The 27,576-nt window shown below is 39.2% G+C and overlaps 1 protein-coding gene across 5 annotated transcripts; it reads left to right on the forward strand.

Moving 5' to 3' along the window:
- The first annotated feature begins 1,878 nt into the window (after positions 1 to 1,878).
- Positions 1,879 to 27,205, forward strand: LOC111566167 (transcription factor ATOH8). 5 transcript variants are annotated; one of them, XR_008603688.1, is made up of 6 exons: positions 1,879 to 3,895; positions 4,458 to 4,613; positions 6,050 to 6,241; positions 8,713 to 8,784; positions 8,955 to 9,048; positions 16,605 to 17,184. XR_008603688.1 is itself a non-coding variant. In XM_023266624.3 (4 exons), exons 1-4 carry the CDS (start codon positions 3,245 to 3,247, stop codon positions 16,629 to 16,631), a joined length of 1,026 nt encoding a protein of 341 aa, XP_023122392.2. In that variant the 5' UTR covers positions 1,880 to 3,244; the 3' UTR covers positions 16,632 to 17,184. The 5 variants fall into 5 exon arrangements, 3 of the variants coding, with proteins under 3 accessions (XP_023122392.2, XP_054872348.1, XP_054872349.1); XR_008603689.1 differs by lacking the exon at positions 8,955 to 9,048; XM_023266624.3 differs by lacking the exons at positions 8,713 to 8,784; positions 8,955 to 9,048 and having other exon boundaries at positions 1,880 to 3,895.
- Positions 27,206 to 27,576: the final 371 nt, after the last annotated feature.

The following is a 27,576-nucleotide window of genomic DNA, read 5'->3' on the forward strand; positions in this document are numbered from 1 at the left end:
TTTCGTTTCGCTCTCTTACTGATTTTATTTTTTTGTTATTCTAAATATAAAATGAAAATCAAAGCATTTTTAAAAATTTGTATATCCCCTTTTGATCATGAAAAGGAAAAATGCCTTGTATTTCAATTTTAATTTTTGTATTTTAAAATGAAAATCAAATAACCATTCGTTTTTTGTTTTTCAATACCCGTTACATAACGGAAAATCCAATTGCCAGATATATACACGGACCCAGCTCTTCTCCCATTAAGCAGTAAAGGATATAAGGGAGTGATATAAAATTTCAGTTGTTCAAATTTTTTTGAGATTTTAGGTATTGTTAAAGATGTATATGAGTTGGTTCAGGTTATTCAGTCATTATTTTTTTTCAAGTTCTGCACTTTATTTTCAGATGTGCATGTTATACATGCTCAGATGTACGACTGAATTGCACTGCATGTGACTGATGCTGTTGCTGAGCATATTTCATATTTATTCACTTAGATTAACCGGCAGAACCATAAGAAAATTTGGCCCATTTTTATCCTTAGGCAGATTCAGGGAAATTAATCCTAGCTGTTCTTGTGTTAGTTGATTTGTTAATACTCGTAAACACTCTAATTATTGTTTTTATAATTTCACTGTTTTTAACTTTGCTTTTTAATTTATCGTTATTCAAGTTTCTTATATCTGTTCATACATATTTTTCTTTTCTTTCTTGGCTGCATTTTAATTTTAAATAAAAGATGAATTAATGAATACAGTCCGAGAGCCGTGGCACAGTCTGCTGTTACTAAGATAGCAGGTTATGCCACAATGAATAACAGCCACTTTCACCCACTCATAAACTGTTTTAGATGAATCACACTTCGAACATGGACTAATAAACAACCCGGGCTTTATAGTTTTTTTTATTTTTTTCTCTTCTCTCTTTTTTTCAAACTGATCTATTCAATCACAGTGAAAGTTTCTTTCATATGCCCAAAGTTGGCACTGCTTTTCCGAGTGGCATACAGTTTTCACTGTGGAGTCACAGGAGTGCCACAACAAAATATAAATAAATAAAGAAAGAAAGAAAGAAAGAAATGTGGAAACATAAAGAGAAATAAATAAATAAATAAATGTGGAAATATAAAGACAAATAAATAAATGTGGAAATATAAAGAGAAATAAATAAATAAATGTGGAAATATAAAGAGAAATAAATGAATAAATAAATCTGTTAAAAAATAAGGAAATAAATGTGTAAATGTAAAGAGGAATAAATAAAAGAATAAATAAGTAAGTAAATAAATAAATAAATAAATAAATAGCTAGATAAATAAAACGGAAAATTTTGTCTTTGCTTTTCCCTTTTCGCTTTTTTCCTTTTATTTTTCCATTTTATCATTGTCTTTTCCGTTTTGCATTTGCTTTTTCATTTTGTCATTCCTCAGTCCACCAAGTAAAAGCAATGACAAAAGCCTTTGCTTTTAATTGGTGGACTGAGCTGTCAATCAAATGGCTCTGGGCAGGGCTTTCTGTCCAGGGTGAGTAGTCAATACCTGATCACAGGATTCCTGTCTGATGCCAGCTTCTAGCAGGGCTAAAGTGAAGTGATGTCACCGGCGCTTCGGCTGATTCTGACAGCAGACACTGAAAGGACTCTGATATAAATAAATTCACAGAATTTATTTATTTCTCTTTATATTTCCACATTTATTTCCTTATTTATTTATTTATTTATTTATTTATATTTTATTGTGGCACTCCTGTGACTCCATACTTCACCGCTGAATCAGCGACAAATACAGTGGTAGAAATCCAGGGCTATGGCTGGGCTGCCCCCACGACAGATTAACCAATAGAAGTCCTCTCTAGGTTGTGCTTGAACGCGGCCTTGCGCGTGCCTTAAAACTCCAGCCAGTCAGACGCCAGTGGAGCTGAAGGAGCGCGAGCTCCCCGTGCTTTGCAACCACTGATCTACGGCACAGTCCGTGAACGCTGCGCGCGGAGTTACGTTGCCGACATGCGGAGGGACAGAGAGGACATGATCGACAGTATCAACTCAGCACTACGGATAGTGAACTAGGATTGTTTATATCTGGATAATACGTTTCTGAAGCCACAGTCTCCTGATAAGACCGTTCACGGAGTAGCAAATTTGTGCGCCGCAGTTTCGGAGCTTTCCTCAAGAAGCGGCCCAGAACTTCACTGAGGGGATGGATAGGTAACAAGGAGCATCACCAGCTGCTGCTGACACTTCTTCACAGAAATTTGGTGGAGTTTAGAAAACTCAAGATTGTCTGTATATGGAATACATTGACACTTCTTATTGTTTCCCATGTAGAATCATTAATTTTCTTTTCTAATTTAAGTATATAATCCAACGAGATTCTGCCTCCCACCCCCTCCCTCAATCTCTCCTTGGCTTCCTTGAAACCTTGTGTAAAAAATAGTAACTATCAGAGCTGATTCAGACCTGTTCCATAAATCATGACTGACCAGCGTGATTGCATGTGGAATTGTCATTCGGCTTCGGAAGAACTGCTATCCTGTTCATGTGCTGTTCCCTCTTTTATGTACAGCAGCTGCACTACAGCATATCTGTGCACAGTGTGTATCAGTGTGGGTTATTCACAGTGCTGCTATGCAGACTGACTGGAGCCACGCTCAGACAGCTTCACAGCAACCCCAATTCTGAGGCAAATGCCTGGACTGCTCACACAAAAAGAAACCTTTACAGCTAAGGAAAAGTCCTCCACACCACTAAATCCAGAGGGACAACTTGTGTGGAATAGCAGATGTTACACAGTTTTGTGTACTGATGTGGATTATTTAGGATGCTGCTATGCAGACAGAGTGGAGCCACAGAAAACCTGCTGGTGAAATTAAAGTAACACACATGGCTGCATGGCTTTTTTTCAGTTCAGTTGAACTGCCTGTGTTGCATTGTTAGCAGAAGAGGTTTTGTGTGGTAGTTTTGTTGTTTTGGTTGTTGTTGTGATTAGATTCACTGAAGAAAACCCAAAGCTTGTACTAAAAGTTGTGTCTGCAACTCAAAAGTCGCCTTTGTCATTTTACAGTGATGGCGATTATGTATCCAGAAGGTGAAAGCTTCTAAAACAGATTCTCACTCTTACATAGTGAATGATATTTCATAGAATTGAAGCATTTTGTTGGACAGTTTTAAAGACTTTGATACTGATACAATTCAGTTTCACTTCCATTTCATCATTTTGTTGTTAAAACTACATTCTTGTTTCAATACACTAATTTTTGGAAAATGAAGAATCCTCTTCCTCTGAATAATACCTGGAATAGAGCTACTAACAAAGATTCAGTACTGATCTCTGTGCCAGGCACTAACAAGAGGTTCAAGAGGAAGTCCCGTGAGCCTAAAAGGCTTTTCATTAGCCCTGAGGCTGAGAGAATGAAAACATACCCAGTGGGCATCTCAGATGTATACACAGTAGACGATGCTCGTATGGAGGTGTGTAATGTTAGCAAGTTGGCTCCACTCCAGAGGCAGCTGATCATGTCACAGGAAGTGATGGCCAGTTCTACAGGGATTCTGTCAGGACTACCAGAAGATAGTGTGACTCCAGCCCAGAGTGGTGCCATAGACATGAGAATTGGTATTAATGGGCCTGCCATCACTTCCAAATTGCCCCAGTTACCTATCTCTCCATTCTCAAACCCAGAAATCTCCCACTGGCCTACCTCCATATCTCAGCCCCTATCCAACAGACACAAAATTGGCCTCCACCCCACCTTCTCTCTGTCAACATCAACCAGCAGCAGTCACTCACCCAGCCACCAGGCCTTCTCCGTGGAGGCCTCCGTGTCAAGCCAGTCTGCAACACTGTCTGTCACCAGAGCCTCCCAGTCTTCCCAGTGTCATGAACTTGTGGAGCGCCAAGTCCCTTCACCTAAGGTAAATATGTGGAGTGTCACAAAAAATGTGCTGAGATTTACCTAAAAGAAATATCAATGTATAGATATAAAAACTAAAGTGATTATTCGGTGATTCACTTTTTCAAGTAAGAAACACAAATACTGACTTGTTTCATTTTCTCTATTGTGAAGATTTGCTGCCTTTGCCTATTATATATTGTAAAAGGCATCTCTTGGTGTTGAACTGTTGAGATATATATATATACATATATATGAAGAGTGCTGGATTCATTGAACAAGGAATCAGCAGAATGATCAGTCATTAAAAAAATGTACAAAAATGAATTGGGATCAGTGTTTCTTAATGATTTTTTCAAGTTTAGCCAATAGTACCAGTATTGTTTATGGTACCATGGTATGTATAGAATAATCAACTGCTGCCTGTTAGATCTGTGTGGCATATGGGTGTAAACTTTCTAGACAGCAAGTTGAATAATAGTGTGCTTTGTTTACTTTAAAAAACACACAAAAAAATGCCACATGACAAGGGCATCTTTTTAATCAGTTCTGCAATGTGAGCTTCTACTGTCTCCTGCTCTCAGGAGTCTCCCAGGAAGCGAGTTGGATTAACTGCTGATGGACCTGGGCATCCTCCAGAGGTCAAAGCCATCCAGCAGACTAGGAGGCTTCTAGCCAATGCCAGGGAGAGAACCCGTGTTCACACTATCAGTGCTGCATTTGAGGCCCTGAGGAAGCAGGTCAGACTTCAAACTGAAACATACACACAAACAACAATATATGTACAAGCACAAACACACACACTCCATCACTTTTACTGCGATAAGGATGCCTGTCCTAAAAGACTTTTATGTTAGGTTTTTTTATTTTAGTTTTGTGTGTGTAATGTTTAGTCCAGCGTCACACTGAATATAAGACTAGACATTTATCTTGCACCACACAAACCTGTACATACTGTTTCCTCAAAGCTGAGAAAACATCTTAGTAAACGTCTTCATATCTTAACAGCTTGTATTTTACACCCCTAGTTTATAACAACTAGCTTCACTGAATGACTCAAGAGTGTTGTTAACAATGTCTGCACTCCTCCTTATGTAACTGATAACTGGCTGTAATTGTAGGAAGAGAATTAAATGGTTGGGCAAGCAGTGAACAAATTGATATACAAGTATATGGAGGCATATGGGGGGCCTTTAGATAACTATAAGACATCAGGACAAGTAATGAACTTGAACGTCACATTTCATTTTCATTACAGAAACATAGACAGATGAAGACATTTTTCATGTAATACAATTTGTACATCAGAAACAGGGAAACTCCCTGTTGTCACGCTTAAGGATTTTTTTCAGAGAAGGTATGCTATAAGATAAAATGATGACTACCCAAAATTGTACTTGAACTTGGCCTCATACAGCAGCTAAAGACTACCAAGCAGAAACATGCCATAATCACTCAAAGTCTTACAACCCCATGATGCCTAAGAGACAGAAGAATTTGTCAAACCAACATCCTTTGTTGCTCCCTTTGGTTGCTACTTCTTTGGAGGGCTGCTGTTTGGGACAGCTTCTGCACCCAAATCATAAGAGCTTTTAGTGGAAGGCAACTGGACTCTTTTGTTGCTCATGAAGATGTTTCACCTCTCATATTTAGCCATAAGGAACAACAACCTTGCAGGCGCAGAAGGAGGACAACTTGGGTTATAGATTTCAACGTTACTTTCAAGTGCAAAAACACTTCCTTCCAACCTAACAACACACGAAAGGAATGCCAAAATATTGTGAAAGACCAGAGTATCACCATTACAAAGGAAGATACACAGTTGTACTTAGCACAGCAGAAAACCATACGCAAATAGCTACACTAATCAGTGACAACACCAGCTATGAGGTGCTCAAAGTGAGACCCCACTAGCAGTTTCAAGAAGGTGGTAATTGACCTCTTACAACAGCTGAAAAAACGGGGAAACGCCATTGAATTTTACCCTGGAGATGCCACACCATGTAGATATGGACTTCCAAAGATACCAAAGGAAGGAGTACTACTCAGGCCTTTCATAAACTCAGTCACCTATTACAGTGCAAAACACCTCACCACCATCTTAGAAACTTTGATCGTGTCTTCCGTCAACCGTCTCCACTGCTGTTCATGTCCCTCCGTTTTTCTCTCTCTCCAGGTTCCATGTTACTCGTATGGACAGAAGCTCTCCAAGCTGGCCATACTACGTATTGCCTGCAACTATATTCTGTCTCTGGCTCAGTTAGCTGAGCTGGACTACAGTTCCGATCACAGCAGTCTGAGCTTCTCTCAGTGTGTGGAACAATGTACCAGGACCCTGCAGGCTGAGGGTAGGAGCAAGAAGAGGAAGGTAAGGCTGTATAGCATACATTGTCAAGGAGTGGCTGGAGGCCCAGCTACAGAGAGATGAGAGGGTACTTATTTTTCTGACCAGCTCTTGATTTAATTTTAAATTAATGGAAACACAACACATTCATGTTAATCCGTTATTCTCATAAATTCAGTATACCCCAATCAGTCACTGCCAGGTGAAATGAACAACATTCATCATCTCATTCCAGTGTAATGTTCTGCATTCATGTGGATTTTACTTTGCCATGTTGTTATGATCTAACCCTTAGGGTTGGCTGGATGCAACAAAATAACCAGATGTTAATGGTTTGGATAAAGGAATTTTATTGCTCAGTGGCAAATTGAACAAAAAGGTGATCATATGAAGAACTCAGGGCTGGTGGGTGTTGCTAAATCAAAGAATAGAATATAACAAAACAAAGGCTAATAGTTTCTAAAACTATCTAAACACAAGCAAAACTCCCTAAACAAACTTAAATAGATTAGCAACACCCACCACAAGTAACAAAAACTAATACAAAGAATGCACAGAACAAACTAAACAAAACTGGTGCCTCTGAATACACACATACTGAGCACACAGTTCACGAATACTCAAAATACCAAATAGCTTCTTCATACAGATGGCAGACTGCGAATTGGAGCCTCAGTTTCCACTGAGACTTGGGGCTCCACACCAAATCTGCAGCCGCCAACAGAAGCTCGAATTTGTCCATAGCACCCACCACAAGTGCTTACGGACCGAAGGACCACACTGGACAACAATACACAGAGGCACTAGGGTGGACTGGTTGCAAATACGAGCCACACCGACTGAAAGTCTTGGTTGTAGCTATATGGACATGTGCAGTGATTGTGGGAGGAGGAGTCGCGGTGGTGGACCAATCCAAGGTGGGCTGGGAGGAGGTCTGGAGCTCCAGGTTAATCAAGCCTTATGAGTGCCAGGTGGGAATCTGGAGCTCAGTTGTCGAGCAGGTGTTGTCAATCCATGCCATCCAGACACAAAAGGGTGTACAAAGGTCCTTTTCCCACATACTGCCATCACAGGCCGTAACACGTACTACCAATCCAAACACTGTTTTAGACCAAATGTGCATCTATATGACAATGACACTCCTTTTGGGCCTTCCCCTAGCGGGACAATGCACCCTACCACACTCGAAAAGCTGCTCAGGTATGACTCGAGAACGCAACGAAGAGCCCAAGGTGCAGACCTGGCCTCCACTCACAGGTTGCACTAAAATAAGCTCGAAGCACAGAGGCCTCACTCCGCCCACAAGACCAAATAGATCCACTGTCAATGTCCCAGTGACAGACACCACAGGAAACCCCCAGAGGTCACATGGCCACATGAGGCAGGTGGTTTTAATGTTGTGGCTAAACAATGTAATTTATAATACACACAGCAATTCCATCAGAATCAGAATCAGAATCAGAATGAGTTTTATTGCCATTGTTCATGAGGTTCACAAACGAGGAATTTGACTCGGTGCAATGCTGCTACATTAAACATTTAACAAATAGTAGAGATAAAAATAAAGATAAAGTAAATACTATAATAAAAGCTAACATCTACTATAATAAAATCAGTACAGCAGCAGAGTCATTTCATACTCACCACTCTGCTAAGAACATGAGATGGGTTATATTTGAAACTCGTCTGATTGGAAATAATCAGTGAATGAGCGCAACATCAGATTAGTGCAGAGACAGAGACTTTGAGACTGTGACACAGCTTTGTTGTTGTGATAACAGAGCTAACATTGTGAAAATAGAATGTAACTGTGTATCATGTGAGCCATTATAGTGCAGATAATTCATCCTCTCACAGCTTTTTTCTGAAGCATCTCGGGACCTCTAATGTTTTTTTTTTGTTTGTTTTTTAAAGTTTGCCTTTATTTGTGCTGGGCAGCCTCCACTATTTTCAAAACATTTTGAGAATTATTATTATTATTATTAGTAGTAGTATTAGTATTATATGTGCATATCTGAAAAAGTAAAGCAGGTGTGGACACCTGAGGTCCCTGCTTCCACCAGTCTTCAAACAATTTTTACCAGAGCAGATGATATACATGACTTGATGCAACAGTCTTTTACTAACACACCATAGTTACTTCAGCTTTAGGCTGAAAGTGGTGAGGGGAATAGGGAGAAGCTGCTTCTCCATATAAAGAGGTGTGAGTGTGTGTGCGTGTGTGTGTGCGTGTGTGTGTGTGTGTGTGTGTGTGTGTGCGCGCGCGAAAAATACACTATATTTGTGATATGACAGTGGATGAAAAGGCTTTCATTTGTAAGACCGTCACAGTGTACAGCTCTTAGATCAAACTTCACCACTTAATCTTGCTCTTTTAGCTGAGGACTTTTTTCCTTGCTGGCTAGCTATTTCTCTCTCTCTCTCTCTCTCTCTGTGTGTGTGTGTCTGTGTGCGTGCGTGTGTGTGTGTGTGTGTGTGTGTACGTTCTCTGAAAGTCCCAGACACCAGATGTTTAGAGTGGAAGGGAAGTGGAGCTGGCGCCATGAAGGGCAGAGGGCAGTGAGAAGGCACGCGAACTGAAACCACACACACACACACACACACACACACACACACACACACACACACACACACACACACACACACTCTCTCTCTCTCCCATTTTCCCATTTTGCACACGCACTTGGCACATTCCCCAGCAGTCTCTCCAACACATTCCCCCACTATGTCTCTCCAGGCCATCTGCTCCAACATACTTTGAAACAAGGAGGGGAAAAAACACAGTCATCATCAGCCTGTCAGACAGCAGCTGGTGGAAAGAGGGGAAAGAGGTAGGTGGGTGGAGGGTGAAATGTGCCTGTATAAGCCACTCATTCTGTGCACATAGCTAGCAGGAAAACAACTTTTTACTGCATTGTGATTTTGCACCACTGCAGGACAAATACCAGGTCAGGACTGGTGAAAAATTTTCCTACATAATTTCATCTCTGCTGAACACGTTTGTCTCAACAATATGACCAGTCATGTCAGTACAAAATATTAAATCTGTAATGGCAGCTCCTCACCTATTGTGAAGGAAGATTTTACCTGAAGACATTTTTCCAATGACACACCAGCTGTGTGAAAAAACTTATTTTTCTCCTTATGTCATGGCTGAGTATAAATACAATCTTTATCTCTCACACAAAGCTGCTGATAGTATTAGGAAGCCTTGAAGTCCACATGAAGCAGTGAGAAAATGTTCTGAATATGTTACACCAGAGAAAACTGTTTTTATCCAACCAGGTAAATTTGAATGATTAAAAACATTTCCATGTTTCTATTTTTTTTTTTTTTTTTTTAACAATAATGAAAGAATCAGCATTATTTTTTCCTCTGAAATGTTGTAGGCAGATCCTTTGAAGGCGCTGATTGACAGCTTTTGTTAAATGTGTTTGTTTTTTGAGATAGAAGACAAGCTACTTCTCTCCAATTAAGCTGTTTATTTTCTAAATATTAGTGGTCCCAAAAGAATCCTGTACAAGGACCTTTTGTTTGGAACAGACTCCCAGAAAAGGATAAAATCAAAAGTGAATACAACATTTTATTCAGTCTAGTACTGTGTGATAGATCATAGATATAAACATCTAATTCAAATATTGAAATGTGATTGGCTAAAGGTGGGGATAAACCATGGTTTAGACTTAGTTCTCCCATTAGTTGGTGCACAGATATGTCCATATCTCTTGGCACATGATTCATCCAATCCCCAGGAGCCGCACCCTGTAAAAAGAACTCTCCTGCAAACTTTTTCCCGCTTTCTACCAGTTAGTATTATTCCATTGTTAGCTGAGATGTGATGTAGCCATTAGTGGTATTTCATAGGGAGGATGTAGGTGTCCTTTAGGCAGGATTATTCTGGTTTTCTCCCTCAAATGACCTTGAGTTAGCAGTTTCAGTAAAATTAGTTGTAAAAAAAAAATAGGAATGTGCTGTGTATCAAGGCCAAAACTCTATCTTTGTTAGTGTGTGCATGTGTAGAAGAAGAAACATTTTTTTGTAAGCGGCTGTAACTTTCCAGCCTGACCTGTCTGTATCAATCAGAGCTTGGAGTTAGTGCTTATCTCCATCTCTTCCCTTTTAAAGGTCAAGCACAACTCATGGATTCATTGCACAGAAAATGGTTATTATTATCAATATTACAACACTCATATGTAATATCAGTTTCAGTGTTCATTTAGTTGTACCTTCGTGAGATAAAAATCCTAACAAATTTCAGTGTTCAGTTAGTAGTGCCTTTGTGAGATAAAAAATACTAACACTTTCACACCACCCCAAATGAACCTTACTAACCAGGCAAACGGACGAGTTTGTTTTAACTAAATCAAGCACAGTAGATATAAATCACAAATATGTGCTTTATATAATGTATGTGCAGTATTGTTGTCACTATGCAACTGTGGACTAAGTTACCTATTATAATACACTAAGCACATTTATTAGACTCTCATTCATTGGTGGCCTTGTACTGGCAAAAATGTCAGGAGGATGAAGACTGGGGAGGGAAATAGTAACCTATTTACCAGTTACAGTGGATTATTTGTAAATCAGTGTTGTCTCAGAAGAAAGTTTGTAACACTACTTGGTGTAATTACACAACTACTGTCACTGTAGAAGTGAGTGTTAGTGGTGACTATCAGCATTCCATCAACACAACTCTCCATAAAACCAGCCTACTTCTTCTTCATGTCATTATTCTATGAAAATTTGAATAAAGAAATATGGGCTGACTTGCAAATTCTGGCATCCAGGGAAGTCACAACAAAAGTATAGCTAACCAGCAAACTGTAAGCTGTAGCAGGAGATTGAGCAGCAGATCCATTAATGCTAATGCACTCTAGTTTTCATAATATTATAGTGTTAGGCAGTGGTGTAGTCTACGTGATACGCAAGTATACACCGTATACCCACTAGAAAAGGTCTCGAATTTCCGTATAACCACTTAAAAATGTGCAAAGATACGTATGAGTATGTTTTTTGACATGACGTTCACTTTCCCGTTCATAAATTTGCCTTCTCTGTGTTAGGAAGCAGTGAAGTTGGTATGGGGCGGGGGAAAGGAGTATGGCTTAGAACAGGGATCATTAAATGGTGGTCCGGATCCGGGCATCGAAGGCCGTCTTGTATGCATCTAAATTTGACAAGTCGCTTCCATTTTACCGGAGCAGCTTTCCAATGTTTACAGCATTGGAAACTCAGGAAACACACAGACCAATTACATAAGAGTTCAACCATCCCACATGATGCTACTCAGCCAATGAAGTCTCTGCATTGCATCGCGGCTCTGCCTTCAAAAAACAGTTGAGAGGTGAGGGACAGAGAGGAGGACAGTAGTGATGGGAAGTTCGGCTCTTTTCAGAGAGCTGGTTCATTTGGCACGACTTCCAAAGAAGAGCAGGCTCTTTCGGCTCCCAAACAGCTCCTAATTTAGCATTATTTGTAGCCTCATATTTTAGCCTAACCAGGCAAATATGAATGATTTGTGTTTTGACAAACCCTTTTGCATTCAGTGTTTTTATGAGACGGAACAAATGCACAAAATGAGGGAATTACAAGGCTTTATAATTGATAATTTTGTGCATTTGTCCTGTTACAAAAACAGGCATTCTTGTTTTTGTTTAATACTCCAGTCAAATTTTTTTTGCACAAAAAAACAAATGAACAAAACACTGCACACAAACCCACAGAACCAGAACAGAAACAGAACCAAACTCAGTATTCAAACAGTAAAAATGTCCTCAGTGCAGGTTGGCAGTCAGAAAAATCAGATGCCTGAGCTTGGACGGGCTGATACGATTCCTTCTTTCGGTGAATATCTGCCCTGTTTTTGAGAAGATTCTCCCAGATGGAACAGAAGTTGCCACAATAGTCTCCCCTCCATCATCTTCACCAGGCGGGAGAAGACTGAGGGCTCGGGCTGCCACCAGCGGGTCATCTGCTCATTGGATGAGGGGTTCCTCAAGATATGATCTCAACTCCATTACAACATCAGCTGTAGGAATTCTCCTTGCAGCATCTCCTGTATTTCTTTCATCAAAGAGCCTCCACACAGCACAAGTTTGAGGCAGCTCCTCCACTTGGCCCTCTAATGGTGGAGGTGTCTGGCTGCTGGGGGACATTTTGCTGCTGCAGCACTTATTCTATGAAGTGTCTCATCAACAGCTCTGTTGTCACTGAAGGCAAGCTTCTTAAACTTAGGATCCAGTAACGGGGTTTCTGCGAGGACAGTGTTAAACTCCATTTAAAAAGTTGGGAGTCGGTTCTCACTTGATGGGAGTCGGCTCTTCAGATTCACTGCAAAGCATCGGCTCTGAGAGCCGTATCTTTTGCGCATTACACATCACTAGCGGACAGACTGTGGTCACATGCTGACCATGTTTGGCTCAACATACAGCTGCAAGGCAGCTTTCTCAAATATGATCATAATCAAAACTAATTATCGTTCCAGACTCACCAATGAGCTCTTCTAAATACGTTTGAGAATAACCCTGACACCATTCAGGCCATGATTCAAAATACTGGCAGGACAAGCAGCAGCTCAGTTCTCACATTAAGCAGCAGAGATATAAGGGGAGTGATATAAAACAGGAAGAAAATGCAAAAGTGTTCAATTGTTTACATTTTTGAGATTTAGCTATTGTTAAATATGTATATAAGTTGGTTCAGGTTGTTCAGTCATTATTTTTTCTTTATTAAAGATGTACGGGTATATCAAAAGTTTATTAATAAAAGTTGTCAAAATGTTTTTGAACTGTACTGAATTTATTTAATTTGACGGTCAGTCAGTGATTACATGCAGACGCTAATAAAATTATTAGGTTATATCAACATCATTAATTCAAGCTAGACATTATGATGTTCTGGACTTTTGCTCAAATACATTTTCTCTGACTGGACCTCTTTGAATTTTAATTGAACAATCCTGCCTCAGAAGAAGAGGGGCGTCAGTCAACAACCTCTAATGATCCAATGCTAGTTGATGGAGAAAAAAATAGCGAAAAGAAAGCAAAACCAAATGACACTATTTCAGTGTTTTAATAAGCCTGCTGCTTGTCCTGTGAATACTGCCGCTTTGGGGAACACTACAGCTGGAGCTAACGTTAACATTTCAGAAAGGGAGCCTGAGGCCACATCAGCTCTACCTGATGGCAGGGAAGAAGAACCTACTGACACTATCGCCGTACCTGGCAAGTGGAACTCGTGTATGTTATAATAATAGTAACCGCTATTGTAACAGCAGGCGATTGGCACATTGAATTGTATACAAAACTAACTAACTGGTGGTTTGGTTGAAATCAAGGAGCTGCTGCTGCTGTGTGTGTATCTGCGCACATAGATGAGAACTTGACCTGGCTTTGGTTTACAAGGCTGAAATAGGAAAAATCAGAGTATACCCACTAGAATAAACTAGACTACACCACTGGGGTTAGGAGAAGGGGGCATGCTAAGTATTGCTTCAGTGTGCTATTAAAATCCTGAACTAAAACAGTTAAACTCTATTGTCCAAACATAATAAGAGTGGGACTCGCCACTTAAAGAATCCTGATCAGCAATCTGTGGGAGAATTCTGTAACACCAAAGATGGCTCGTAACCTGCTCTCCCGTCTAAAAATGCCGTCGTTTGCTTTGTAAAAACCAAACCAAGGAACATGCAGCTAATCATGCTATTGTACTGCATAAGCAAGCACAACAGCAAGAATAGCATTAAACTGTGTATGTGTACAAGGGGTATAAACCGTTGTGTGTGCGTGTGTGTGTGTGTGTGTGTGTGTGTGTGTGTGTGTGTGCGTGTGTGTGCGTGCGTGTGTGTGTGTGTTAGTAATTCTATAAATGCAGTTTTTATGTCTGAGGGACCACTTAAATTGCAGGTGAGGCTCTCTATCCATTCACTAAGTTAACTGCTAACTAACTGCTGAAGCTTGAGACCTGACTAAAACAACTTCGGAACTACATAGTTTAGAACTAGAAATTTTACTTCTCTTCTGTGGCAGTAAACATATCAATGGCCAATAACTTAGAAAGATTTTTAGGGCTGACAAAGGGTAATACTAACTGCTGTGAATAGCATGACAACAGCTATGAAACAACATTCCCCTTTTAAAACATACAGCAGAGAACCTATCAATCTAACAGTAATAATTTTTCTTTCTAAAGCACTTCACTTGAAGGCCAATAAATTAAAGACAAAATCAGTAACAACATCCTTAAAACAGAGAACCAAAATACAGTGTGTTTTGTTGTATAGAAATAAAAGAATAAAAGTTAAAAGGATAGTTTAAAAAAATTTAACAAAAATGACAATACAATAGATGCTCAAATAAAATTAGGATGGATGTTGCTTTACAAAGAGGTTTAAAAGATGTTACGAACTTAGCCAAGCTGATTACAATGCAGGTAGTCACACAATGACACTGATGGTCATTCACGTGCTTGTAGAGACTGTCAAAGCTCCAGCAGTTTCCTTGTCTTTCCAGTGGAGACACGGACAATTCAGTAATTGCTCCTTGCTGGTTTAGTTCTGTCATTGCTATTCATACCTCACTGATGAATTTTATTATGTAATGACCCATGTAGTCCCATCCTGTATCTCTGTTTCCCCTCTCCGCTCACGGCAGCTTGAGCACACTAGCTCACTTGTAATTCTGCTCACTGTAAATGCACAGTGTCCTCTACGCTACACAACTGCAAGTTGTAATACTGGTGTAGATCGACCAATTCTGAAGTATAATAATGGCAGAAAAAGCCCCCACCAGGCAGTAGACAGGAGGGGCTCCTTAGGTTTATTTCATGTGAAAACCCAGAAGTCTCAATCTGTGCTTTTGGGACTTTCATTAGTGCACTGCAGTTTCATGGTGGAAATGCTCTGCCATGGCACTGTTTATTTTGCTCATGATTTGTCCTCTACCATATAAAAACACCATACTGCATATAGCTAAAAGGAGAGTGATTTGTGGGCTCAAGTGGGATGATCACATTGCCCTGGGTCTGCTGAGTGGAGACTCAAGTATTCCTGTTCTTCTTTTTAAATGATTTTAATACTTAAGGCTTTTATGCATTTTAAAAAAAAAAGTGGTACCCTGCATTTGAATGTTTATATGGTTCTTTGAACTAAAATGGTAGAAAATTTCAAATTGAATTCTGTGGATTTATTATTATTATTATTATATTATTAATAATAATAATAATAATAATAATAATAATAATAATAATAATAATAATAATAATACATTTTATTTATAGGCGCCTTTCAGAACACTCAAGGTCACCGTACAGAGGGAACCAAGTTAAAAAAAAACATTCAAATATACAGTATAAAATGTAAAAAATTTAAAAGAAGGAAATTCAGCAATTTTAAAACAACAGAAGGAGAAGGAGGAGTGGAGGTCAAAGTGAGTAGGCTTGTTTGGACAGGTGGGTTTTGAGATTGGATTTGAAAATGTCCAGTGTGTTGATGTTTCTGATGTCAGGTGGGAGGGAGTTCCAGAGGCGGGGGGCAGAACGACTGAAGACCCTGTGGAGCCCATGGTGGCCATATGGGCAGGAGGGATGGTGAGGCTGAGGGAGGAAGATGATCTGAGGGCCCGGCTGGGCGTGTTTATGTGGAGGAGTTCAATGAGGTTATGGAGGGTCTTGAAGGTTAGGAGAATGGTTTTGTAGATGATGCGGTGTGTGATTGAGAGCCAGTGAAGTTGTTGGAGAACCGGAGTGATGTGGTGGAGAGAAGGTGTCCTGGTGATGATCCGGGCTGCTGCATTCTGGACTAGTTTACAGAGGGACTTGAGGGGGAGACCAGAGAGAAGGGAGTTGCAATAGTCTAGGCGGGAGGTGACCAGAGAGTGGATCAGGATGATGGTGCTGACAGGGGTGAGGGAGGGACGGAGGTGGTTGATATTACAGAGATGGAAGTACGCAGACTGAGTGATTTTATTAATGTGAGTTTGAAATGACAGAGTGCCATTGAAGACGACACCCAGACTCTTGACCTGCGGGGAGGGGGAGATTTGAGTGGTTTTGAAGCTGTGTGGGTGTAAATTTCATTCCACTTCACGTAGACTGTGTTACGATGTGATGGGACAGTTTGATGTATTGGAACCATAGACTTCTCTCTTTTGTCAGATCTAGGATCCATATCCAAGCTAATCTTCTGTGTGACACAGAGGACAAGCTCTACTCAGAATCTGAATTTTCAGTCCTTGTGTTTCATTCCCTGATTCTGTTTCACGTAGAATACAATTAACTGATTAGTTACCCAAAAATGAACACAGAAATAAAATGTTGTCTAAGTGCGTTCTATTTTTCCAGAGTGATTGTGTTCTTTATTTTGAAATGCTTTTTTTTTTGTTGACAGGTTGGACGAATGCCAGAGGATGTATGATGTTTTCAGACTACAGTTACCAGAATCGTCTCTTCTCACTGTGGCCTGATGCACTACAGTCATAAAACCAGGCACAGACCCAACTCATCTGTTGTATTGTGTTGCTCAAATAAAGATAGAGGCTAAGATCTATTTCTTTCGAAGACAATAATATGCACTACAATAAAAAGATGGAAAAGGGAAAAGAACCATATTGTGTAACCCAAATGTAATGCAGATTAGCCAGAAAATATGACTAATACTGTATTTTGCTTCTATTATACCCGTACCATATACCTAGAATGACTGGCGTCTAGTGATGATGATGATTATGTTGACAGGGGTGATGGTCATGATGATTATAGTAGGGGTGATGGTGATAATGATGTTAGGACGATCAAAATGACAACTATTGTTATGACTGTTTTTAAAAATGAATTTTTTTCTTCTAATTGAGAAGGATGGAGAGCATGTCAGACATAGACCCTTCTGACATAATCTCCAACCTGAGTTATAATACCTAATTGTTTTCCCCAAAATAAATTTGGAGTTGACAATGTTTACATCAACTATACTTTTTGTACTCTCATCTCTCTTGACTCACTGAATGTGACAGTGATTGTATATATGTATACTATGTATTACTTTTATAACCATTAGTATTTTCATTCATTAACTGTGAACCATGCTAATTTTAGTCTGTTTATGGGTCCCAAACATCCTGAGATATCAGTGTGTAAAATAACGCATATCAAGTATATTAGTATGGCCATACTAATTTCTAAAGCAAACATTTGAAATATTAAAAAAAGAGCCACAGCTAAGCACCAAGCATGTCAGGGGCTGGAGGCAGTGTTATAGTGACCAACGATCAATGGCAGAAACACAGAACTGCCATTTTTAAACAGCCGAGCGAGTAGTAGTAGTAGTTGTGTTTAGTGTTAGTGTTTTGAAAACTGGTAAATATGGACGTCAAATCCAAGCAGCAGGGGTATGAGGATTAGATCCAATGTTTTCTGGCACTGCAGTCTTCAACTGAAATTCAGTCGAAGTTAGAGGGAGCCTCTCGGACCAAGCCAGTGTTCGAAATGATCCAGTGGGAGATGGCTGGGTATGAGCGGAGCCTTGACCAACTTTCTAGTCCAAAAAGGACTAGATGGACCAGAAAAGGGGGCTGGGACACAGCAGTGGTTGGCCAAAACAATCCCCATTATGACCTGCTGCATTCAGTGATTCCAACTGAGGCTCTGAACTCTGCACAGCCATGCGGGAGTTGATGCATGACGAGTCCGCCGTGTAGACCACTGATCCTGATCCTGGTAAGTTTTAACCTTCCTATGAATACGTTAGCTACAATAGTCCCACATCAATTGATGTGGGACTATTGTAGCATCAATCAGTTGATGTGGGACTATTGAACGTTACACCAGCTAACGTGATACGGGCACTGGCTATTGTAAGCTAACAAGTCATGAAACAACTCCTACTGAAACCTGAGAAAAGCAGCCGCAATATTTCATTACACGACCTGTATTCACAACTTCCCACATTGTTACACAATGACCTATTCAATCATATTACTGACCTATATGGTAATCATTGAAATTTCCCTTGAAGAACCCATTAAACTCTTTGCTAACACATTCTAATTTATGTGTAGATTATGTTTTGCATCATTAATACAAGTCTAAAAAATCCATCCTGCAGTTCATCCATGTCAGCCTCCTCCTCTCAACAGACCAAATCAAGTACTATGCAGACATCAGCATGATCAGTAAACTTTCGGCCCATACTAAAATCACAAAATACAACATTTACTTTAAGTTAACTGGACAAGCTCTGGTAGACAAGCTCTGCGCTTTTCAAAGATTCTTAAACACATCAGCAGCATATGTTGTTTTTTTAACTGTCACACCAAGCTCGATAGATAAATTGCACTACTGCAGCAGATTGAAGTGTGCTTACATGACGTGGGTACATACAGTACTCACAAAAAATTACTCAACTTTCAGGTGAAACTTATGAAAAATGTCATAAGTTCTCATCCACATCACAACAAATATCTTCTCTTGCGATTCAGCATGGAAAGGATCTTTTAGAGTGTCTTATCCAGCCTCTCCAGGCATCTGCTGTGACGTCATCACACGCTGCATCTATGGCAGCAAGAAGGGTCATCTGTGTGGCTGGAGATCATATAATTTCCATCTCCATCCTGAGAAAAATTCCTGTTGGGTTAAGGAATGGGGAGCAGGGTGAGAGGAACTCCATCAGCATCCTGTTGTGGGTCGCAAACATCATCAGGCAATGGCCAACATCATCAGGCAATGGCCTGATGATGTTGGAGCGATGGAAACTGACATTGTCCCAAACTATCATGAACACTCTTGTTCAGCGATGAGATCCCTGTAGAGAGTGACTATAAAGGTGACAAGACAATCTGTATTGTATGGTTCAATAATGGGAATATGCGGTAGCACACCATTCTCAGAGATAGCAGCACCCATGTTTATGTTCCCACCTCGTTGGCTTGGCACATCAACTGCAGCTCAGTGGCTGATGATATTTCGACCTCGCCTTCTGCGTTTCATTAGGTTCAAGCCAGCCTCATCTGTGTAGATGAAGTTGTGCGTTCATTTGCTTCCAGTTCCATTATATGCTATATCCAGAAGGCACAAAATGAGTTTTATGAATTACATGCATTTTCATTTTGGACAAGATACAGTTATATCAAATGTATACAGCACATATTGCATCTTCTTTTCTACAGCCATAGCAAATGTGTAAAGTTCACACTTACTGTATAATGTTGTAGTGTTTACTGTGAGGTACAGTTACTGCATGCTCATACATGTTTTATCTTTACATACTGGTAGCAGAGCTCCTTCACTCTTTCATCATTTCTTTCAAATGGAACTCTATACAACTGCTTCATATTGATTTGTTGTCTTTTCAGCACCCTGTCAATGGTTGAGATGCTGACTGTTTGGATGTTTTCAAAGATGTTGTTGTCGTCTATAATGGCACTCTTTATCTCCCTGAGTCTTATGGCATTGTTTTGTACAACCATGGTGCAAATAGCCTCCTCCTGTTCAGGTATGAAAAAGGACCCTCTGCCACCCCTGTGAAGCTGTCTTGCAGTCCTATGTGAAAAAAATACAGCAATGCAAAACACAAAATTGAATAAGATAAAATGTCACTGGGACTTCCTAGTCACGCTCATCTGGTATGGACGCATTGTAAAGAGCTCTGCAGAGTCGGTGATTAAAGTACCTCCGGGAGATAACAAAGGATTTCAAATAGGTTGTATTTTACATCGTACAGGAGGGAAATGTATAAAACACGCAAGACTGAGAAGAAAACTTTGAAGGCAAGTGAGAACGCCGAAGAAACTGAATATGCTAGCGACGAGGAGGCTAACAATGGGGAGGCTAATGCTAACCTAGCCCTTCAGCATGGTAGATTGCTAGAAAGCATTTCGTCGCTAACCAAGGAGATACTGGATTTTAAACGAGACATCAAGCAAGATCTGGGTGAATTCAAAGAAGATGTAACGAAGAAAATACAAGATGACTTGAAAGAGTTTAAAGACGAGATGCTACAGAAACTTGAGAAACAGAATGCTAACATTGACGAGGCTCAGACACGCATAGCAGACCTCGAAGCTGCATGTATTGGAATGAAAGATACCCTCCTCTCAACAATCAAACAGAACATGGAAATGCGCAATAAGCTTGTGGACTTGGAAGGACGTGGACGTAGGAATAATCTGAGAATCTACGGGGTCCCAGAAGGTAAAGAGGGCAAATCTGTACAAGATTTTGTGTCAGAGTTGCTAAAAACACATATCAAGCTACCGGAAGGGGTTCAACTTCAAATACAGCGAGCACACAGAGCACTCATCTCTAAACCAGCTGCAACTGCCACTCCGAGATCTATTATAGTAAACTTTTTACAGTTTCAAGTGAAAGAAATGGTGCTTAGGATGGCATGGCAAACCAAGATTGAGCTCGATGGCAAACGTCTGTATTTTGATAATGACTACACCTCCGAAACGATGGAAAAACGCAAGGCATATGGGCCAATTAAAACCGCATTGAAAGAAAGAGGTGTCAGGTTTCAGACGCCTTATACGAGGATGAAAATATTCTGGGACAATGGACTACGGATCTACGACACAGCGGACGAAGCGGCGCAGGATTTGACCAGGAGAGGATTCAAGCTGACATGGACAAAGAGAACGGACCAAAGGGGATCGATGGAGGACAGACTGGCGGAACTGATGCCGTGGACGCGTGTTGGAGCGGAGGACCGCGTGGGACTCCGAGCGCGCGGGAGGCTCACTGAGTTTCGACGTACCCCAGTGTGAAACAAACAAAGATAAGCACACTAAACATATTTTACACTAAAGACAATGTAATGAGTAAGCCACAACTCGAAAGTAATCTTTTCTATGTTAAAATAGCCTATGGTAAAATGAATAGTTTAAGAATAGATATTCTATTAACAACTGGATAATAAAAGAAAACCGACTAGAGACTCACTAATTGTTGGACATGTCTAATAAGGAAGAATCACCACTGGTTTGGGACTTCCCTTATTTCAGAGAGGGCCCCCATGGCAACATGGTACATTACCCTTTACCCACCAACAGGGACCCACAGGAATGTTTACAATCCTGTCTTTTGGAAGTTCCATTGTTCTGTGTTTACTCTTTGTTAATTTGTTTGTTTGTGTTCGGGACACAGGGAGTGAGACAGCAAATGTTACCTTGATTATTTAAATGATGGAAAATATAAAAATACTGTCGTTGAATGTGAACGGGCTTAACAATCCTATAAAACGAAAGAAAGTAATGTCTGTAATGAAAAAGGAAAAAGCACAAATTGTTTATTTACAAGAAACCCATTTATCGAAAGAAGAAAATGAAAAGTTAAAAGGATTTGGCTACACTAAACTTTACTATAGTACATATCGACATACGCACAAACGGGGTGTAACGATTCTTATACATAACACTGTTAAATTTGAATGTCACCAAGAAATTAACGACAAAGAGGGGAGATATGTCATTGTAAAAGGTGTACTAGAAAATGAAAAAGTAACTATGGTCAATGTTTACGCTCCACCTAATAGTAGCAATCTTTTTTTTAGAATGCTTACTAACAAAATTATATCTGAAATAGAAGGAATATTGATTTGGGGTGGGGATCTTAATATTCTGATGAACCATAATCTTGACACCACAAACAAAAAAAAAAACCACAAGAATCCAATCTCTAAAAAAATTAAATTCACACTTGAAGAATTTGGAATTGTAGATGTCTGGCGGGAACTAAACCCAAATAAAAAGACTACACCCACTACTCTGCACCAAATAAAAGTTACTCACGTATTGACTATTTTTTTCTAAATAAATTGGATTTATATAGAGTGAAGGAATGCAAAATTGAAGAAACAACTTTATCAGATCACTCCTTGTTGACATTGTCATTAAAATTTAATACAAGAACACGTAACACATTATGGAGACTTAATGTAGGAATCTTGAATAACAAAATGATTAAGGAGGAAATTAAAATGGATATTAAAAGGTACTTAGAAGAAAATGATAATGACGAAGTTAACCCGACCATTTTGTGGGATGCTTTAAAAGCCGTTACAAGGGGGAAACTCTTCTCCAAGACGGCAGCACTCAAAAAGACAAAAATAGAAAATTATGAAAAAGAAAAAATAAAGCTGAGAGAGCTGGAGAATCAACATAAAAAGACTTTAAATCCAGACTTGCTGCCAAAACTTAAAGAGATAAGATCCAATATTGACAAAATAATTACATCAGATATTGAGAAGAAAACCAAATTTCTTAAGCAATCCTATTACGAAGTGGGCCCCAAAGCAGCTAGACTACTAGCAAGAAAGCTTAAAAAACAACAAACAGAAAGAACTATTTATAAACTAAAGAAGGACAAAATAGATGACTTTACATATGAACCCAAAGAAATTGAAAAAATATTTAAAAATTATTATGAAACGCTATATACTCAACCACCCAGTGCAGACAAAGAACAAATTAAAACATTCCTACAGTCATTAGATCTACCCTCTATTGGAAAAAAACAAAATGATCTTTTAACATCACCAATAACAAAGATTGAAATAGAAAACGCAGTTGGTAGGCTCAAAACAAACAAAATGCCCGGCAGTGACGGATTACCATCCGAATGGTATAAATCATTTGGTGCTGAACTTATACCATTGTTACAATCATCATTCAACTATACATTAGAACAAACGGTTCTTCCTCCATCGTGGAGCGAAGCAATTATAACAGTCATTCCTAAAAAGAAGAAAAATGAGACTTGTGCAGATTTTAGACCCATATCGATACTTAATGTAGACTACAAAATTTACACCTCTATTCTCGCAAAACGATATGAACAATTTGTTGGCGATCTTATAGATGAAGACCAAACTGGATTCATCAAGGGTCGACAAACGAAGGACAATATTAGAAGGACTCTTCATATCATAGATTATATTACAAAGGAGAAAATTAGTGCGGTACTAGTAGGCCTAGACGCAGAGAAGGCCTTTGACAGCGTTAACTGGGTTTTCTTGTATGAAGTTCTAGAGAAATTTGGTTTTAATGCAAAAGCTGTTCAATCTGTCAAAACACTCTACCAATCACTCACAGCCCGAATCAAAGTTAATGGCAACTTAACAGACAATATACAATTGAAACGTTCAACTCGCCAGGGATGCAGCCTATCCCCAACCCTTTTTGCAATTTATATAGAACCTTTAGCTCAATTTATTAGACAAAATCAAAATATCAGGGGTATACAAATTGGTAATGACTCACACGTTGTCGGACTTTTTGCAGATGATGTAATCTGTTATTTGAAAGACCCAGAAATATCTTTTCCCACTCTAATTCAAAATTTGGAAATGTATGGTTTTTACTCTGGATACAAATTAAACTTGGCTAAAACACAAATATTAACAATGAACTACTCTCCATCAGAATTTATAAGGAAAAAATATATATTAAGTTGGAATTCCAAGAATATGTCATATCTAGGAGTCACATTAACCAAACAAATTGAGAAACTTTATGACGCCAATATCCCCAGGGTGGATCAAGAAATTAGGAATGATATAGCAAGATGGGACCTTCTCACTCTGGACTTGAGTTCCAGAATAGAGGCTATTAAAACAAATGTTCTGCCACGTCTCCTTTACCTTTTTCAGGCACTTCCCATAGAAATCCCAGAAAAACAATTCAGGCTATGGGACAAACTTATATCACGATTCATTTGGAATGGTAAAAAACCAAGAATCAAATTTGAAAAATTACAAATAGTAAAAGATAATGGAGGAATGGCTCTGCCCAATCTCAAAGAATATTACCATTCAGCTCAGTTAACTCCCATAATGAATTGGTGTGATGAAAATTATGTTTCAAAATGGAAAAATATTGAACAAATTATACAGGGAAGAAAAATATCCAGTATTTTGGCAGAGACAGAACTAATCAAGAACATTCTCAAACAAGTAGACAAAGTGACTTGTTTCACACTGGAAATGTGGCTAAGTATACTACGAAAATATAACCTAAAAAAAGAACTTCCTTTACTTCAGTGGCCGGCTTATGATAAACACTTTATCCCAGGTACTCATGATCATACATACAAACAGTTAAGTAAAGGCATAACAGCCTGGTGTGTATTGATTAAGAATGGCAACTTTAAGAGTTTTCAAGAGTTAAAACAAGAATTTGACTTAACTAATCAAGATCACTTCCGCTACTTACAATTAAGGGATTTCTACGACAAAAAAATCAAAAACAATGTGAATCTTCTAAACAATGATATTGTAAAAATGATAGTTGAAATATACCATTCCAAAAGATACAGACACTTATCTTCTCTTTATAAACATTTAATGAGGAGGAGAAGTTGTAATACTTTAGACGTGAAGCAGAAATGGGAGAAAGAATTAAGTGTTGATATTTCAGAGGAGGAATGGTTCAATATTTGGAGAATTCAACAATCAACCACTTCTTCTAGAATTTGGAGGGAGCATTGCTGGAAAAATATAATACGATATTTCATAACCCCTAAAATTACAGCTAAATATGTATCCAGAGTACAACCTTGTTGGAGAGAATGTGGAGAGGTTAATGTGCATCATGCACATATTTTTTGGTTATGTCATAAACTTACACCATTTTGGAATGATGTCCATTTAACAATTGTTAAAATATTGGGATATTCAATTCCCAATACATGCTTGGTAATGTATTTTGGTTCTATTATTATTAACGAAGTAAATAAAAATGATAGATATTTATTAAAAATACTTCTTGCGGCTTGCAAAAAGGCCATTACTAAAAAATGGTGCAAATTGGAACCACCCACAATCAATGACTGGCTACAAATTGTTTCTGGAATATTAGAGATGGAAATTTTGACTCACAGACTAAGAACTCAAGAAGAGCAATGTCAAGACAAATGGGAAAAATGGACTGTTTTCACTTCAACGCTAGACTGAAAAATTGAAAGGAATAAGTTCATGCATCTATTGTATTCTGGTTTGAAAGAGCTGTGCCCGATTTTTTTTTTTTTTTAAGAGTTGCGGGGTCACCCATGTTTTGGAAGACTCTTTTCTGGACCAGGCTCATCTCGGACTTTCCCGGTGCTTTTGCGGCTTCGGGATTCTTCACAGGGATGATTTTGAGCCCGGGATTGGCAACTTTTGGGGAGGAGGGCTGTGACTTCGGTGTGGAGAATGCCAACTACAGTGATAGTTTATGACTTATTGAAGAACTTTGAGGCCAATATTTTTTGACAGATGTCTCTCTTTACTATATACTAAGGGCAAAACAAATTTTATTTCAGTATCAGAAATTAAGGGAGATTGGCTATAGCTCCTTCAATTCAATTTGCTTTTTTATTTCAAATTTTGATCTGATTATGCTGTATATGTCTCATTATGTCCCTGGTGTCCCACATGTTAGATTGTTTTTTTCTTTCTTTGTATATGTAAAAGATAACAAAAATAAAGTGTTAAAAAAAAAAAAAAAAGATAAAATGTCACTGTATAAAGTATACTTACTGCATATTGTAAAATGCAAGTGGAATACTGTAATATTGTATGAAGTATTTCAGAAAGTATACAGGGAAACTACACCTATGATCTCGTTACCAACGTGTTGGTTTGGGACCTAAGGAAGCTTAACCCCCTGAAGCTTCCTTAGTTGCAAGGCAGTCTTAGTATGCAGGCAGGAGCCCCCAAACCTGAAGAGATTCCCTCTCTCAACACTGATCAAAAGATACATCAGCTGGCCATATCAAGCCTTAAAGTGAGTCACCTTGACATGTATGGAGAGAAGTACAAGCCATTTTAAAGGGGCCAAATATGTGACGAAAGCAGGGAAATTACAAGTTTGGACCTAAGTGACAACTATCAGAGGCCAATGGTTGGCAATTGAATTGAATTGAATTGGGTCTGCACGGTGGCTTGGCGGTTAGCACTTTTGCCTTGCAGCTAGAAGATCCCCAGCCTTCCCGGATCTTTCTGCATGAAATTTTCATGTTCTCAATGTGCATGTGTGGGTTTTGTCCATGTACTTCTCCCACAGTCTGAAAACATGCTCAGGTGAATTGGTAACTCTAAACTGTCCATAGGTATGAACACGAGTGTGACTGTCTGTATATGTAGCCCTGTGATAGACTGATGACCTGTCTAGGGTGTCCCCTGCTTTCGCCCCAAGTCAGCTGAGATGGATGGATAAATTTAATTGAAAAGGGTGTTTCATTCTTGAGCCTTATGCTTGACTCTGGTGGCATGACAAAAGTCAAGGTCATGGCATGCAAAGACGTCCACGTAGGTATTGAGACTCTGTGTGACTGTCTTTCCATTCCTCTGGCAGGGGTGAGTCACCAGAATCAAAATCAACCCAGTCTCAGTAGGCTTGCTGGGGGATTGAGCAACTTGCAGCAACAGAGACTGCGTTAGGAGGGCTTTGAGTTTCAAAAACCTCTTCTGGTCCTCTCTTCTTTCTATGCACAGTCTGCAGGTCAGCTCAGAAAGGCTTGCACTGAAGATCAAATTCCCTGACTGGTAAGGAGTTAATCCTTTAGTGGCCATGCAATTTTATGCTGGTTACACTTTACACTATTATATATCTTTGCTGTTCTTTGTTAGAAGGGGTTGGGTGAACCACCCCCTACTTTTAAATTCTCCAAAAGTACTGTAAAAACTCTTGCGTGATGGTTGCAGGGTGTTTGCCAATATTAGCATGTTGCAAACTTCCTCTCCTGCCAAGGAGGTAGTTTACAACTGGGAATACACTGTTAATTCAGCAGTTTAGTTAACACATTTGCTTTTAAAGAGCCCTCTATACTGCCTTCACTCATTCACATTTTTAACCCCATCTGCACATTCCCACCTTAATGTTTCATGTTTGGCCACACTGTCCTTATGGCTAGGACCACCCCAAACATACTAGACGCCATCTGATGAGATTTATGGTGGTTTAATCTGTTGTGGAGTATTTTCTGACTTCCAAATTCATTGCATAAATGCTTTTCACATATTTTGAGAAGAAAATGCAAAGAATCAGTAATCATCAGTAATTAGTGTGTGAACCTTTTCAGATATTTGAACTGCATGTTAAACTTTTCTCATCGTTAGACATTTGTGCTTTTTGTTATATGTTACCAAAGATTAAAGCTTTATGCATTTTTTAATGAATACAAATGTTGTACATTTCAAAACCAAAACAATAACAGGGAACACTTTTCAGATTTTCCAGATCAGCATTGTATAAACCCACTTGTCCTCACAAGGAAGGGAGAGGAAAATCTCAAATGCTCATTTAATACAAATATCTAATCAATCATTTGGAGGCAAATCAATACAATAATGCAGCAGTTTTCAAGTTTCCAGACCTCTATAGGTCAAT

Source organism: Amphiprion ocellaris, chromosome 13, assembly GCF_022539595.1.
Source record: "Amphiprion ocellaris isolate individual 3 ecotype Okinawa chromosome 13, ASM2253959v1, whole genome shotgun sequence".
Taxonomy (NCBI): domain Eukaryota; kingdom Metazoa; phylum Chordata; class Actinopteri; family Pomacentridae; genus Amphiprion; species Amphiprion ocellaris.

Excerpts from the sequence above, each read along its gene's own strand:
- LOC111566167 (XM_055016373.1), top strand. The coding sequence starts at position 22,167 with ATGATTAAGGAGGAAATTAAAATGGATATTAAAAGGTACTTAGAAGAA.